Below are 15,065 nucleotides of genomic sequence, written 5' to 3'. Positions count from 1 at the left end.
CAACATACACACAGACATTTTATACCATATCCACAGGCTTGGGACGTCCAGGGTTGCTGGTAGATATCTATATACAATATACACACAGACATTTTATACCATATCCACAGGCTTGGGACGTCAGGGTGGCCCGTATTATCTATATACAACATACACACAGACATTTTATACCAAAACCACAGTCTTGGGACGTCAGGGTGGCCGGTAGATGTCTAAATAAAACATACATACAGACATTTTATACCATATCCACAGGCTTGGGACGTCAGGGTGGCCCGTATATATCTATATACAACATACACACAGACATTTTATACCATTACTACAGGCTTGGGACGTCAGGGTGGCCGGTAGATGTCTATATACAACATACACACATACATTTTATACCATAACCACAGGCTTGACACGTCAGGGTGGCCCGTATTTATCTATATACAACATACACACAGACATTTTATACCATATCCACAGGCTTGGGACGTCAGGGTGGCCGGTAGATGTCTAAATAAAACATACACACAGACATTTTATACCATAACCACAGGCTTGGGACGTCAGGGTGGCGGGTAGATGTCTAAATAAAACATACACACAGACATTTTATACCAAAACCACAGGCTTGGGACGTCAGGGTGGCCGGTAGATGTCTAAATAAAATATACATACAGACATTTTATACCATAACCACAGGCTTGGGACGTTAGGGTGGCGGGTAGATGTCTATATACAACATACACACAGACATTTTATACCATATCCACAGGCTTGGGACGTCAGGGTGGCCCGTAGATATCTATAAACAATATACACACAGACATTTTATACCATATCCACAGGCTTGGGACGTCAGGGTGGCCCGTAGATATCTATATACAATATACACACAGACATTTTATACCATATCCACAGGCTTGGGACGTCAGGGGGGCCCGTAGATGTTTATATACAACATACACACAGACATTTTATACCATATCCACAGGCTTGGGACGTCAGGGTGGCCCGTAGATATCTATATACAACATACACACAGACATTTTATACCATATCCACAGGCTTGGGACGTCAGGGTGGCCCGTAGATATCTATATACAACATACACACAGACATTTTATACCATATCCACAGGCTTGGGACGTCAGGGTGGCCCGTAGATATCTATATACAATATACACACAGACATTTTATACCATATCCACAGGCTTGGGACGTCAGGGGGCCCCGTAGATGTTTATATACAACATACACACAGACATTTTATACCATATCCACAGGCTTGGGACGTCAGGGTGGCCCGTAGATGTCTATATACAACATACACACAGACATTTTATACCATATCCACAGGCTTGGGACGTCAGGGTGGCCGGTAGATATCTATATACAACATACACACAGACATTTTATACCATATCCACAGGCTTGGGACGTCAGGGTGGCCGGTAGATATCTATATATACAATATACACACAGACATTTTATACCATATCCACAGGCTTGGGACGTCAGGGTTGCTGGTAGATATCTATATACAATATACACACAGACATTTTATACCATATCCACAGGCTTGGGACGTCAGGGGGGCCCGTAGATGTTTATATACAACATACACACAGACATTTGATACCATATCCACAGGCTTGGGACGTCAGGGTGGCCGGTAGATGTCTATATACAACATACACACAGACATTTTATACCATATCCACAGGCTTGGGACGTCAGGGTGGCCGGTAGATATCTATATACAACATACACACAGACATTTTATACCATATCCACAGGCTTGGGACGTCAGGGTGGCCGGTAGATGTCTATATACAACATACACACAGACATTTTATACCATATCCACAGGCTTGGGACGTCAGGGTGGCCGGTAGATATCTATATACAACATACACACAGACATTTTATACCATATCCACAGGCTTGGGACGTCAGGGTGGCCCGTAGATGTCTATATACAACATACACACAGACATTTTATACCATATCCACAGGCTTGGGACGTCAGGGTGGCCCGTAGATATCTATATACAATATACACACAGACATTTTATACCATATCCACAGGCTTGGGACGTCAGGGTGGCCCGTATTATCTATATACAACATACACACAGACATTTTATACCAAAACCACAGTCTTGGGACGTCAGGGTGGCCGGTAGATGTCTAAATAAAACATACATACAGACATTTTATACCATATCCACAGGCTTGGGACGTCAGGGTGGCCCGTATATATCTATATACAACATACACACAGACATTTTATACCATTACTACAGGCTTGGGACGTCAGGGTGGCCGGTAGATGTCTATATACAACATACACACATACATTTTATACCATAACCACAGGCTTGACACGTCAGGGTGGCCCGTATTTATCTATATACAACATACACACAGACATTTTATACCATATCCACAGGCTTGGGACGTCAGGGTGGCCCGTATTTATCTATATACAACATACACACAGACATTTTATACCATATCCACAGGCTTGGGACGTCAGGGTGGCGGGTAGATGGCTCGTCAGGGTGGCGGTAGATGTCTAAATAAAATACACACAGACATTTATACCAAAACCACAGGCTTGGGACGTCAGGGTGGCCGGTAGATGTCTAAATAAAATATACATACAGACATTTTATACCATAACCACAGGCTTGGGACGTCAGGGTGGCGGGTAGATGTCTATATACAACATACACACAGACATTTTATACCATATCCACAGGCTTGGGACGTCAGGGTGGCCCGTAGATATCTATAAACAATATACACACAGACATTTTATACCATATCCACAGGCTTGGGACGTCAGGGTGGCCCGTAGATATCTATATACAATATACACACAGACATTTTATACCATATCCACAGGCTTGGGACGTCAGGGGGGCCCGTAGATGTTATATACAACATACACACAGACATTTTATACCATATCCACAGGCTTGGGACGTCAGGGTGGCCCGTAGATATCTATATACAATATACACACAGACATTTTATACCATATCCACAGGCTTGGGACGTCAGGGTGGCCCGTAGATATCTATATACAATATACACACAGACATTTTATACCATATCCACAGGCTTGGGACGTCAGGGTGGCCCGTAGATATCTATATACAATATACACACAGACATTTTATACCATATCCACAGGCTTGGGACGTCAGGGGGCCCCGTAGATGTTTATATACAACATACACACAGACATTTTATACCATATCCACAGGCTTGGGACGTCAGGGTGGCCCGTAGATGTCTATATACAACATACACACAGACATTTTATACCATATCCACAGGCTTGGGACGTCAGGGTGGCCGGTAGATATCTATATACAACATACACACAGACATTTTATACCATATCCACAGGCTTGGGACGTCAGGGTGGCCGGTAGATATCTATATACAATATACACACAGACATTTTATACCATATCCAGAGGCTTGGGACGTCAGGGTTGCTGGTAGATATCTATATACAATATACACACAGACATTTTATACCATATCCACAGGCTTGGGACGTCAGGGGGGCCCGTAGCCCGAGATACTCTGGCCCTGACACCAGACTTAGACATTATATGGACAGATAGATGTCTGGTTTAGGGCCAGAGCGCAGTATCAGTTCGATAAAAATGTTTGTGTCATTATTATAATCTAAAAAAACTTTAATTACTTTAGTTTGCATTGGTATCGTTTCACAGACGGACAGATTTGGCTTTCAATTCATAATAAATGTTTGTCAAGTGTATACTTACACTGGTTGCTAAACCTAGTCTGGCTCTACCTAAATTGTTTGTCAAACTCACCCTGTATACTCACACTGATGTACGTCTGGATAGACTTTCGTTTGTCAATGTATACTCACCTGATTACGTCTGATAGACTTGTTTGTTGTCAATGTATACTCACACTGATTACGTCTGGATAGACTTGTGTTGTCATGTATACTCCACACTGATTTACGTCTGGCTACACCTAAGTTTATTGTCAATGTGTATACTCACACTGATTACGTCTGGATAGACTTGTTTAGTCAATGTATACTCACACTGATTACGTCTGGAACTAGACTTGTTTGTCAATGTAATACTCACACTGATTACGTCTGGATAGACTTGTTTGTCAATGTATACTCACACTGATTACGTCTGGATAGACTTGTTTGTCAATGTATACATCACACTGATTACGTCTGGATAGACTTGTTTGTCAATGTATACTCACACTGATATTACGTCTGACTACACCTAAGTTGTTTGTCAATGTATACTCACACTGATTACGTCTGGGATAGACTTGTTGTTTGTCAATGTATACTCACACTGATTACGTCTGACTAGACTTGTTTGTCAATGTATACTCACACTGATTACGTCTGGATAGACTTGTTTGTCAATGTATACTCACACTGATTACGTTTAGACTTGTTTGTCAATGTATACTCACACTGATTACGTCTGGCTACACCTATTGTTTGTCAATGTATACTCACACTGATTACGTCTGGATTGTTGTTTGTCAATGTATACTCACACTGATTACGTCTGGATAGACTTGTTTGTCAATGTATACTCACACTGATTACGTCTGGATAGACTTGTTTGTCAATGTATACTCACACACTGATTACGTCTGGATAGACTTGTTTGTCAATGTATACTCACACTGATTACGTCTGGATAGACTTGTTTGTCAATGTATACTCACACTGATTACGTCTGGATAGACTTGTTTGTCAATGTATACTCACACTGATTACGTCTGGCTACACCTAATTGTTTGTCAATGTATACTCACACTGATTACGTCTGGATAGACTTTGTTTGTCAATGTATACTCACACTGATTACGTCTGGATAGACTTGTTTGTCAATGTATACTCACACTGATTACGTCTGGATAGACTTGTTTGTCAATGTATACTCACACTGATTACGTCTGGATAGACTAAGTTGTTTGTCAATGTATACTCACACTGATTACGTCTGGATAGACTTGTTTGTCAATGTATACTCACACTGATTACGTCTGGATAGACTTGTTTGTCAATGTATACTCACACTGATTACGTCTGGATAGACTTGTTTGTCAATGTATACTCACACTGATTACGTCTGGATAGACTTGTTTGTCAATGTATACTCACACTGATTACGTCTGGATAGACTTGTTTGTCAATGTATACTCACACTGATTACGTCTGGATAGACTTGTTTGTCAATGTATACTCACACTGATTACGTCTGGATAGACTTGTTTGTCAATGTATACTCACACTGATTACGTCTGGATAGACTTGTTTGTCAATGTATACTCACACTGATTACGTCTGGATAGACTTGTTTGTCAATGTATACTCACACTGATTACGTCTGGCTACACTTGTTTGTCAATGTATACTCACACTGATTACGTCTGGCTACACCTAAGTTGTTTGTCAATGTATACTCACACTGATTACGTCTGGTACTCACACTGATTACGTCTGACTAAGTTGTTTGTCAATGTATACTCACACTGATTACGTCTGGATAGACTTGTTTGTCAATGTATACTCACACTGATTACGTCTGGATAGACTTGTTTGTCAATGTATACTCACACTGATTACGTCTGGATAGACTTGTTTGTCAATGTATACTCACACTGATTACGTCTGGATACACTTGTTTGTCAATGTATACTCACACTGATTACGTCTGGATACACTTGTTTGTCAATGTATACTCACACTGATTACGTCTGGATACACTTGTTTGTCAATGTATACTCACACTGATTACGTCTGACTACACTTGTTTGTCAATGTATACTCACACTGATTACGTCTGGATAGACTTGTTTGTCAATGTATACTCACACTGATTACGTCTGGATAGACTTGTTTGTCAATGTATACTCACACTGATTACGTCTGGATAGACTTGTTTGTCAATGTATACTCACACTGATTACGTCTGGATAGACTTGTTTGTCAATGTATACTCACACTGATTACGTCTGGCTACACTTGTTTGTCAATGTATACTCACACTGATTACGTCTGGCTACACTTGTTTGTCAATGTATACTCACACTGATTACGTCTGGCTACACCTAAGTTGTTTGTCAATGTATACTCACACTGATTACGTCTGGCTACACCTAAGTTGTTTGTCAATGTATACTCACACTGATTACGTCTGGCTACACCTAATTGTTTGTCAATGTATACTCACACTGATTACGTCTGGATAGACTTGTTTGTCAATGTATACTCACACTGATTACGTCTGGATAGACTTGTTTGTCAATGTATACTCACACTGATTACGTCTGGCTACACTTGTTTGTCAATGTATACTCACACTGATTACGTCTGGCTACACCTAAGTTGTTTGTCAATGTATACTCACACTGATTACGTCTGGATAGACTTGTTTGTCAATGTATACTCACACTGATTACGTCTGGCTACACCTAAGTTGTTTGTCAATGTATACTCACACTGATTACGTCTGGCTACACCTAAGTTGTTTGTCAATGTATACTCACACTGATTACGTCTGGCTACACCTAAGTTGTTTGTCAATGTATACTCACACTGATTACGTCTGGATAGACTTGTTTGTCAATGTATACTCACACTGATTACGTCTGGCTACACCTAAGTTGTTTGTCAATGTATACTCACACTGATTACGTCTGGATAGACTTGTTTGTCAATGTATACTCACACTGATTACGTCTGGATAGACTTGTTTGTCAATGTATACTCACACTGATTACGTCTGGATAGACTTGTTTGTCAATGTATACTCACACTGATTACGTCTGGATAGACTTGTTTGTCAATGTATACTCACACTGATTACGTCTGGATAGACTTGTTTGTCAATGTATACTCACACTGATTACGTCTGGATAGACTTGTTTGTCAATGTATACTCACACTGATTACGTCTGACTACACTTGTTTGTCAATGTATACTCACACTGATTACGTCTGGATAGACTTGTTTGTCAATGTATACTCACACTGATTACGTCTGGATAGACTTGTTTGTCAATGTATACTCACACTGATTACGTCTGGATAGACTTGTTTGTCAATGTATACTCACACTGATTACGTCTGGCTACACCTAAGTTGTTTGTCAATGTATACTCACACTGATTACGTCTGGATAGACTTGTTTGTCAATGTATACTCACACTGATTACGTCTGGATAGACTTGTTTGTCAATGTATACTCACACTGATTACGTCTGGATAGACTTGTTTGTCAATGTATACTCACACTGATTACGTCTGGATAGACTTGTTTGTCAATGTATACTCACACTGATTACGTCTGGATAGACTTGTTTGTCAATGTATACTCACACTGATTACGTCTGGTCCTAGACTTGTTATTGTTTGTCAATGTATACTCACACTGATTACGTCTGGATAGACTTGTTTGTCAATGTATACTCACACTGATTACGTCTGGATAGACTTGTTTGTCAATGTATACTCACACTGATTACGTCTGGATAGACTTGTTTGTCAATGTACACTTGTCTGGATTTGTTTGTCAATGTATACTCACACTGATTACGTCTGGATAGACTTGTTTGTTAATTTATTCTCACACTAAATTACGTCTGGCTACACCTAAGTTGTTTGTCAATGTATACTCACACTGATTACGTCTGGATAGACTTGTTTGTCAATGTATACTCACACTGATTACGTCTGGATACACCTAAATTGTTTGTCAATGTATACTCACACTGATTACGACTGGTTCGCTTGTTAGTGGGGCGGCTAAGGTCGATTTTTTGGCAAAATCTTTCAAAGTTTGAAGAAAGCATGAAACTTTGCATATGACCTCTTTAGGATATAAGGTTTCAGGAAAAAAATGGACCCCAAAAAATCACGACCCTTGGCGGCCGCCATTTTGGTTTTCAAATTGGCCGTCAAAAACCACCTTCTATGACCAATATCTCGCGTTCTATACCAGCTAGGCTCAAATTTTAAACGTCTACCCCCATATTATTGATACTTAGGAACATTCTGAGAATGTTAAACTTCATGTAGGAAGACCGCCATTTTGTATTTCATGATGGCCGCCAACTTTGCGAGCTTTATCTGTATATAATACATCTAATTGCTAAGCTTACTTTAAGCAAATAAGCACATGCAAATATAGTGAGAGCATTTATATTTTTGTAGTGTTTGATACATAAATAATTTTATTCTTATTTTAACTTCAAAATGACCGCAATTTTAAGATCCAAGATGGCCGTTTGAATTAAAGTTGTCTCTGTATTTTACTCTGTAAGAGAAGTAAAAAGTTAAAATGTTGATACTTATGAGATGCCTTGAATTATATTGGAATAAATATCTGTATTGCAACTCTACAGACGTCATCAGATGATCATCATTCATGTGCTTCATCGAGTCCTCAGTTGGAACATCTTCAAAGTCATAAATCAGCAGTGATTGGCTAAAGCTCTCTCCATCTGTGGATTACACCCAGCTCTTACCTTGTCGCTTCTACTGCGATCAGTCGGGCGCCTTCTCTCCTGTTTTGACATTTGATAGTACATCTTCAGCTGATTTCTTTTCAATGCGCATTACTTCCAATCTTGGAAATAGCTTTTAAGTTGAACATGTAGGAAACAGGAACACCAATTCCGACATTCTAGGTATTGATATCTTCTACCAATCCTTTATACTTCGGCTTCCTACTTTCAAATCCCTCCTCACAGTGTAACTCCGATGAAACTGTCAAGTTATCCATGACCACACGCAAGAGTTATTGTGGTACAATCAGCAGCTGCATTATCGTCCCTACTTTTTGTCACATATCGATGTCAACCTAAACTAAAGTTGGCAAGGTTCCAGATGACAATATAGTGTTCAGTCTACGTGCTTCCCAATCTTGATAATACTCCTTATCATCTCCACATTTTGCACTTAGTTTTAATTACCATATATACTTTCTCTTTGAAGACTTAACGTTCTCTTGTTCTCCATGGCTGCTATTTATTTTCATCCAGTTCTTGGTGCCGTATGCAAATTTCACTGACGGTTAATTCAACACCATTATCTATTCTACCTTCGCCATCTTTTTCTCTTAACCCTGCATTGGAATTGTGAGTTCTGGTTCTGAGGCACAGCTTACATTTGTAAAAAAAATGTCATAGAGGTAGGTATGACTATTTTCGCAAGGACTTGTTTGTGGTTAATTTCTAGGGCCACTACTGTCAAATTCATAAACGTACCACAAGGTGTCATGTCAGATCAGGTAGACATCCAAGTTTTGGCGGAAAAACCTTGCTTTGGACTTAAACGAAGTCCTTCCTTAAGTGGAGTGTCCTGATGTTGTTGGAGTCGTGCAGGATTACATCGAACAAATTTTCCTGGCATTTTATCTTATTATTATAGAGGGAATATCTTCCCCTGAATCCACATAAGATTCCCTGAGACGCGGTTGACGACCGGACATGAACGTGGTTATGCAATATGATCCATGAAACCTTCTTTGGTAGACGGATCCCAAATGATCTTGCATTTATTACGTCTGTTTGCAGGTCTGATATTAAGGTGAACCTCCATCACGCAAAGTATTTCGGATACCTGCCAAAGTGATTTCGTTTAGATATTTTCTGATAATTTCCTTGCTTTGTTGAGAGATAGTGATGTGGTATCATCCATATGCATTAAGCAGTTTCAGTCATAATAAACCATTTGAAGCCTTGCTTTTTGCTTTATCCAAAATATATTCGTTAGCCGTCATGAATATTACCATCTTCTGGCAAATACGATCTTCCATTCCACACTCAAAAAGGAGATGATCTTTGATTGTTTTTGTTGTTTACAATTTGAATCTTTCGGAAACACCTCTGTTCTCTACAGTTTATCAGATATCCTTTCTCTCTTACAAATAACATTAATGAGTCTGTACAGCATCTTTTATAATGTTTGGGTACATCTTGCATTTTTAGACAGTGTAAGGTATACCAATAGGACATTGATTTTATCTATGCAGATTGGTTCAGAGAATAATGGTATGTCTCATATTTGTAGAAGTTAATATCAAGTGTTTACGTAATGTTTCCGAAATTATCAGCCAATTTGGTTAATTTATGTACCTTTAATTTAACACTGCCGGACATCTTGAATTTCAGAACAGAGGCCATTTTGAAATTCAAATAAGAATGGAATTATTTTGTATCAAACGCTGCAAAATATAAATACAGTGAGTATAGTTTTTTTTTATTTAACTAAAATCAGCTAAGCCAATTGTTATATTATTATCATAAACAGATATAGGTAAATGAAGTAAATTGGTTGCCATCTTAGAATACGAAATGGCGTCATTTACATGAAGTTTAACACTACCAGAATGATCCTAAGTAATAATAATAATAACTATCAATAATTTGGGTGTAGACGTTAAAGAATGTTAAATTAATTTTACAGATAAATTGGGAAACAACTTGAATTTATACGGTATGTTGGATTTCAAAATGGCAGTCATTTTGAAAATAAAATAATAATCAAATTATTTATGTATCAAACACTATAAAAGTATTGACACTTTCATTTTATTTGCAAGTGTTTATTTGCTTAAAGTTAGCTTAGCCAATTAGATGTATTTTATAGATATATAGCTCGCAAAGTTGGCGGCCATCTTGAAATTCAAAATGGCGGTCCTTCTCCATGAAGTTTAACGCTACCAGAATGTTCCTAAGCATCAATAATATGGGTGTAAACGTTTAAAGTTTTGGTCTAGCTGGTATAAAACATAAGATATGTGTCGCAGAATTTGGTTTTTGGCGCCCATTTTGAAAAACAATGTTGCGGCCGCCAGGGGCCGTGATTTTTTAGGGTCCTTTTTTTTCCTGAAACCTTATGTCCTAAAGAGGTCATATGCAAAGTTTCATGCTTTCTTCAAAATTGAATGATTTTCATGCTTAGCCGCTCCACTATGTTTGTTAGTGAATACTCACACTGAAGAGTCCGTACAACTCGGTCCTCTCTAACATGGACTTCACATAGCCGAGTTCCCCTAACGCAGAGTCCCATACAATATACTCGGGCTCCTTATCCAGGTATTCCACTGTGCTAAGTGCGGTCTCTATCGGCAGGTCACCAGACCTGTAAATAATAGGGGGTAAGTACAGAGATCTGTAAATAATAAGGGTATGTACACAGATCTGTAAATAATAGGGGTTTGTACAGAGATCTGTAAATAATAGGGGTAAGTACAGAGATCTGTAATAATAGGGGTAGGTACAGAGATCTGTAATAATAGGGGTATGTACAGAGATCTGTAAATAATAGGGGTATGTACAGAGATCTGTAAATAATAGGGGTATGTACAGAGATCTGTAAATAATAGGGGTATGTACAGAGATCTGTAATAATAGGGGTATGTACAGAGATCTGTAATAATAGGGGGTAAGTACAGAGATATGTAATGATAAGGGTATGTACAGAGATATGTAAATAATAGGGGTATGTACAGAGATCTGTAAATAATAGGGGTATGTACAGAGATCTGTAATGATAGGGGGTATGTACAGAGATCTGTAATGATTGGGGGTAAGTACAGAGATCTGTAAATAATTAGGGGTATGTACAGAGATCTGTAAATAATAGGGGGTATGTACAGAGATCTGTAAATAATAGGGGTATGTACAGAGATCTGTAAATAATAGGGGTATGTACAGAGATCTGTAAATAATAGTGGTATGTACAGAGATCTGTAATAATAGGGGTATGTACAGAGATCTGTAAATAATAGGGTAAGTAAGTACAGAGATTGTAAATAATAGGGTATGTACAGAGATCTGTAAATAATAGGGGTATGTACAGAGATCTGTAAATATAGGGTATGTACAGAGATCTGTAATAATAGGGGGTAAGTACAGAGATCTGTAAATAATAGGGGTATGTACAGAGATCTGTAAATAATAGGGGTATGTACAGAGATCTGTAAATAATAGGGGTATGTACAGAGATCTGTAAATAATAGGGGTATGTACAGAGATCTGTAATAATAGGGGTATGTACAGAGATCTGTAAATAATAGGGGTATGTACAGAGATCTGTAAATAATAGGGGTATGTACAGAGATCTGTAAATAATAGGGGTATGTACAGAGATCTGTAAATAATAGGGCTATGTACTGATACTGTACAGGAACCCACGGGGACATGTGTTACTTTATTGAATACTTATTGATACTGTACAGGAACCCACGGGACATGTGTTACTTTATTGGAATACTTATTGATACTGTACAGGAACCCACGGGACATGTGTTACTTTATTGGAATACTTATTGATACTGTACAGGAACCCACGGGACATGTGTTACTTTATTGGAATACTTATTGATACTGTACAGGAACCCACGGGACATGTGTTACTTTATTGGAATACTTATTGATACTGTACAGGAACCCACGGGACATGTGTTACTTTATTGGAATACTTATTGATACTGTACAGGAACCCACGGGACATGTGTTACTTTATTGGAATACTTATTGATACTGTACAGGAACCCACGGGACATGTGTTACTTTATTGGAATACTTATTGATACTGTACAGGAACCCACGGGACATGTGTTACTTTATTGGAATACTTTATTGATACTGTACAGGAACCCACGGGACATGTGTTACTTTATTGGAATACTTATTGATACTGTACAGGAACCCACGGGACATGTGTTACTTTATTGGAATACTTATTGATACTGTACAGGAACCCACGGGACATGTGTTACTTTATTGGAATACTTATTGATACTGTACAGGAACCCACGGGACATGTGTTACTTTATTGGAATACTTATTGATACTGTACAGGAACCCACGGGACATGTGTTACTTTATTGGAATACTTATTGATACTGTACAGGAACCCACGGGACATGTGTTACTTTATTGGAATACTTATTGATACTGTACAGGAACCCACGGGACATGTGTTACTTTATTGGAATACTTATTGATACTGTACAGGAACCCACGGGACATGTGTTACTTTATTGGAATACTTATTGATACTGTACAGGAACCCACGGGACATGTGTTACTTTATTGGAATACTTATTGATACTGTACAGGAACCCACGGGACATGTGTTACTTTATTGGAATACTTATTGATACTGTACAGGAACCCACGGGGCATGTGTTACTTTATTGAATACTTATTGATACTGTACAGGAACCCACGGGACATGTGTTACTTTATTGGAATACTTATTGATACTGTACAGGAACCCACGGGACATGTGTTACTTTATTGGAATACTTATTGATACTGTACAGGAACCCACGGGACATGTGTTACTTTATTGGAATACTTATTGATACTGTACAGGAACCCAGGGACATGTGTTACTTTATTGGAATACTTATTGATACTGTACAGGAACCCACGGGACATGTGTTACTTTATTGGAATACTTATTGATACTGTACAGGAACCCACGGGACATGTGTTACTTTATTGGAATACTTATTGATACTGTACAGGAACCCACGGGACATGTGTTACTTTATTGGAATACTTATTGATACTGTACAGGAACCCACGGGACATGTGTTACTTTATTGGAATACTTATTGATACTGTACAGGAACCCACGGGACATGTGTTACTTTATTGGAATACTTATTGATACTGTACAGGAACCCACGGGACATGTGTTACTTTATTGGAATACTTATTGATACTGTACAGGAACCCACGGGACATGTGTTACTTTATTGGAATACTTATTGATACTGTACAGGAACCCACGGGACATGTGTTACTTTATTGGAATACTTATTGATACTGTACAGGAACCCACGGGACATGTGTTACTTTATTGGAATACTTATTGATACTGTACAGGAACCCACGGGACATGTGTTACTTTATTGGAATACTTATTGATACTGTACAGGAACCCACGGGACATGTGTTACTTTATTGGAATACTTATTGATACTGTACAGGAACCCACGGGGACATGTGTTACTTTATTGGAATACTTATTGATACTGTACAGGAACCCACGGGACATGTGTTACTTTATTGGAATACTTATTGATACTGTACAGGAACCCACGGGACATGTGTTACTTTATTGGAATACTTATTGATACTGTACAGGAACCAATGGAGACATGTGTTACTTTATTGGAATACTTATTGATACTGTACAGGAACCCACGGGGACATGTGTTACTTTATTGGAATACTTATTGATACTGTACAGGAACCCACGGGACATGTGTTACTTTATTGGAATACTTATTGATACTGTACAGGAACCCACGGGACATGTGTTACTTTATTGGAATACTTATTGATACTGTACAGGAACCCACGGGACATGTGTTACTTTATTGGAATGCTTATTGATACTGTACAGGAACCCACGGGACATGTGTTACTTTATTGGAATACTTATTGATACTGTACAGGAAACCCACGGGACATGTGTTACTTTATTGGAATACTTATTGATACTGTACAGGAACCCACGGGACATGTGTTACTTTATTGGAATACTTATTGATACTGTACAGGAACCCACGGGACATGTGTTACTTTATTGGAATACTTATTGATACTGTACAGGAACCCACGGGACATGTGTTACTTTATTGGAATACTTATTGATACTGTACAGGAACCCACGGGACATGTGTTACTTTATTGGAATACTTATTGATACTGTACAGGAACCCACGGGACATGTGTTACTTTATTGGAATACTTATTGATACTGTACAGGAACCCACGGGACATGTGTTACTTTATTGGAATACTTATTGATACTGTACAGGAACCCACGGGACATGTGTTACTTTATTGGAATACTTATTGATACTGTACAGGAACCCACGGAGACATGTGTTACTTTATTGGAATACTTATTGATACTGTACAGGAACCCACGGGACATGTGTTACTTTATTGGAATACTTATTGATACTGTACAGGAACCCACGGGACATGTGTTACTT

At 38.6% G+C, this 15,065-nt stretch overlaps 1 protein-coding gene across 1 annotated transcript in view; it reads right to left on the bottom strand.

Moving 5' to 3' along the window:
- The window catches only part of LOC138305875 (aminopeptidase N-like), a 93,401-nt gene that overhangs the window by 35,179 nt on the left and 43,157 nt on the right, over positions 1–15,065 (bottom strand). The window contains exon 9 of the mRNA XM_069246138.1: positions 11,035–11,182. Coding sequence (XP_069102239.1) covers positions 11,035–11,182 — 148 coding nt within the window. The remainder of the gene's footprint in view (positions 1–11,034; positions 11,183–15,065) is intronic.

Source organism: Argopecten irradians, chromosome 13 (assembly GCF_041381155.1).
Source record: "Argopecten irradians isolate NY chromosome 13, Ai_NY, whole genome shotgun sequence".
NCBI classification, from domain to species: domain Eukaryota; kingdom Metazoa; phylum Mollusca; class Bivalvia; order Pectinida; family Pectinidae; genus Argopecten; species Argopecten irradians.
This window is presented reverse-complemented; position numbering and strand designations above follow the sequence as displayed.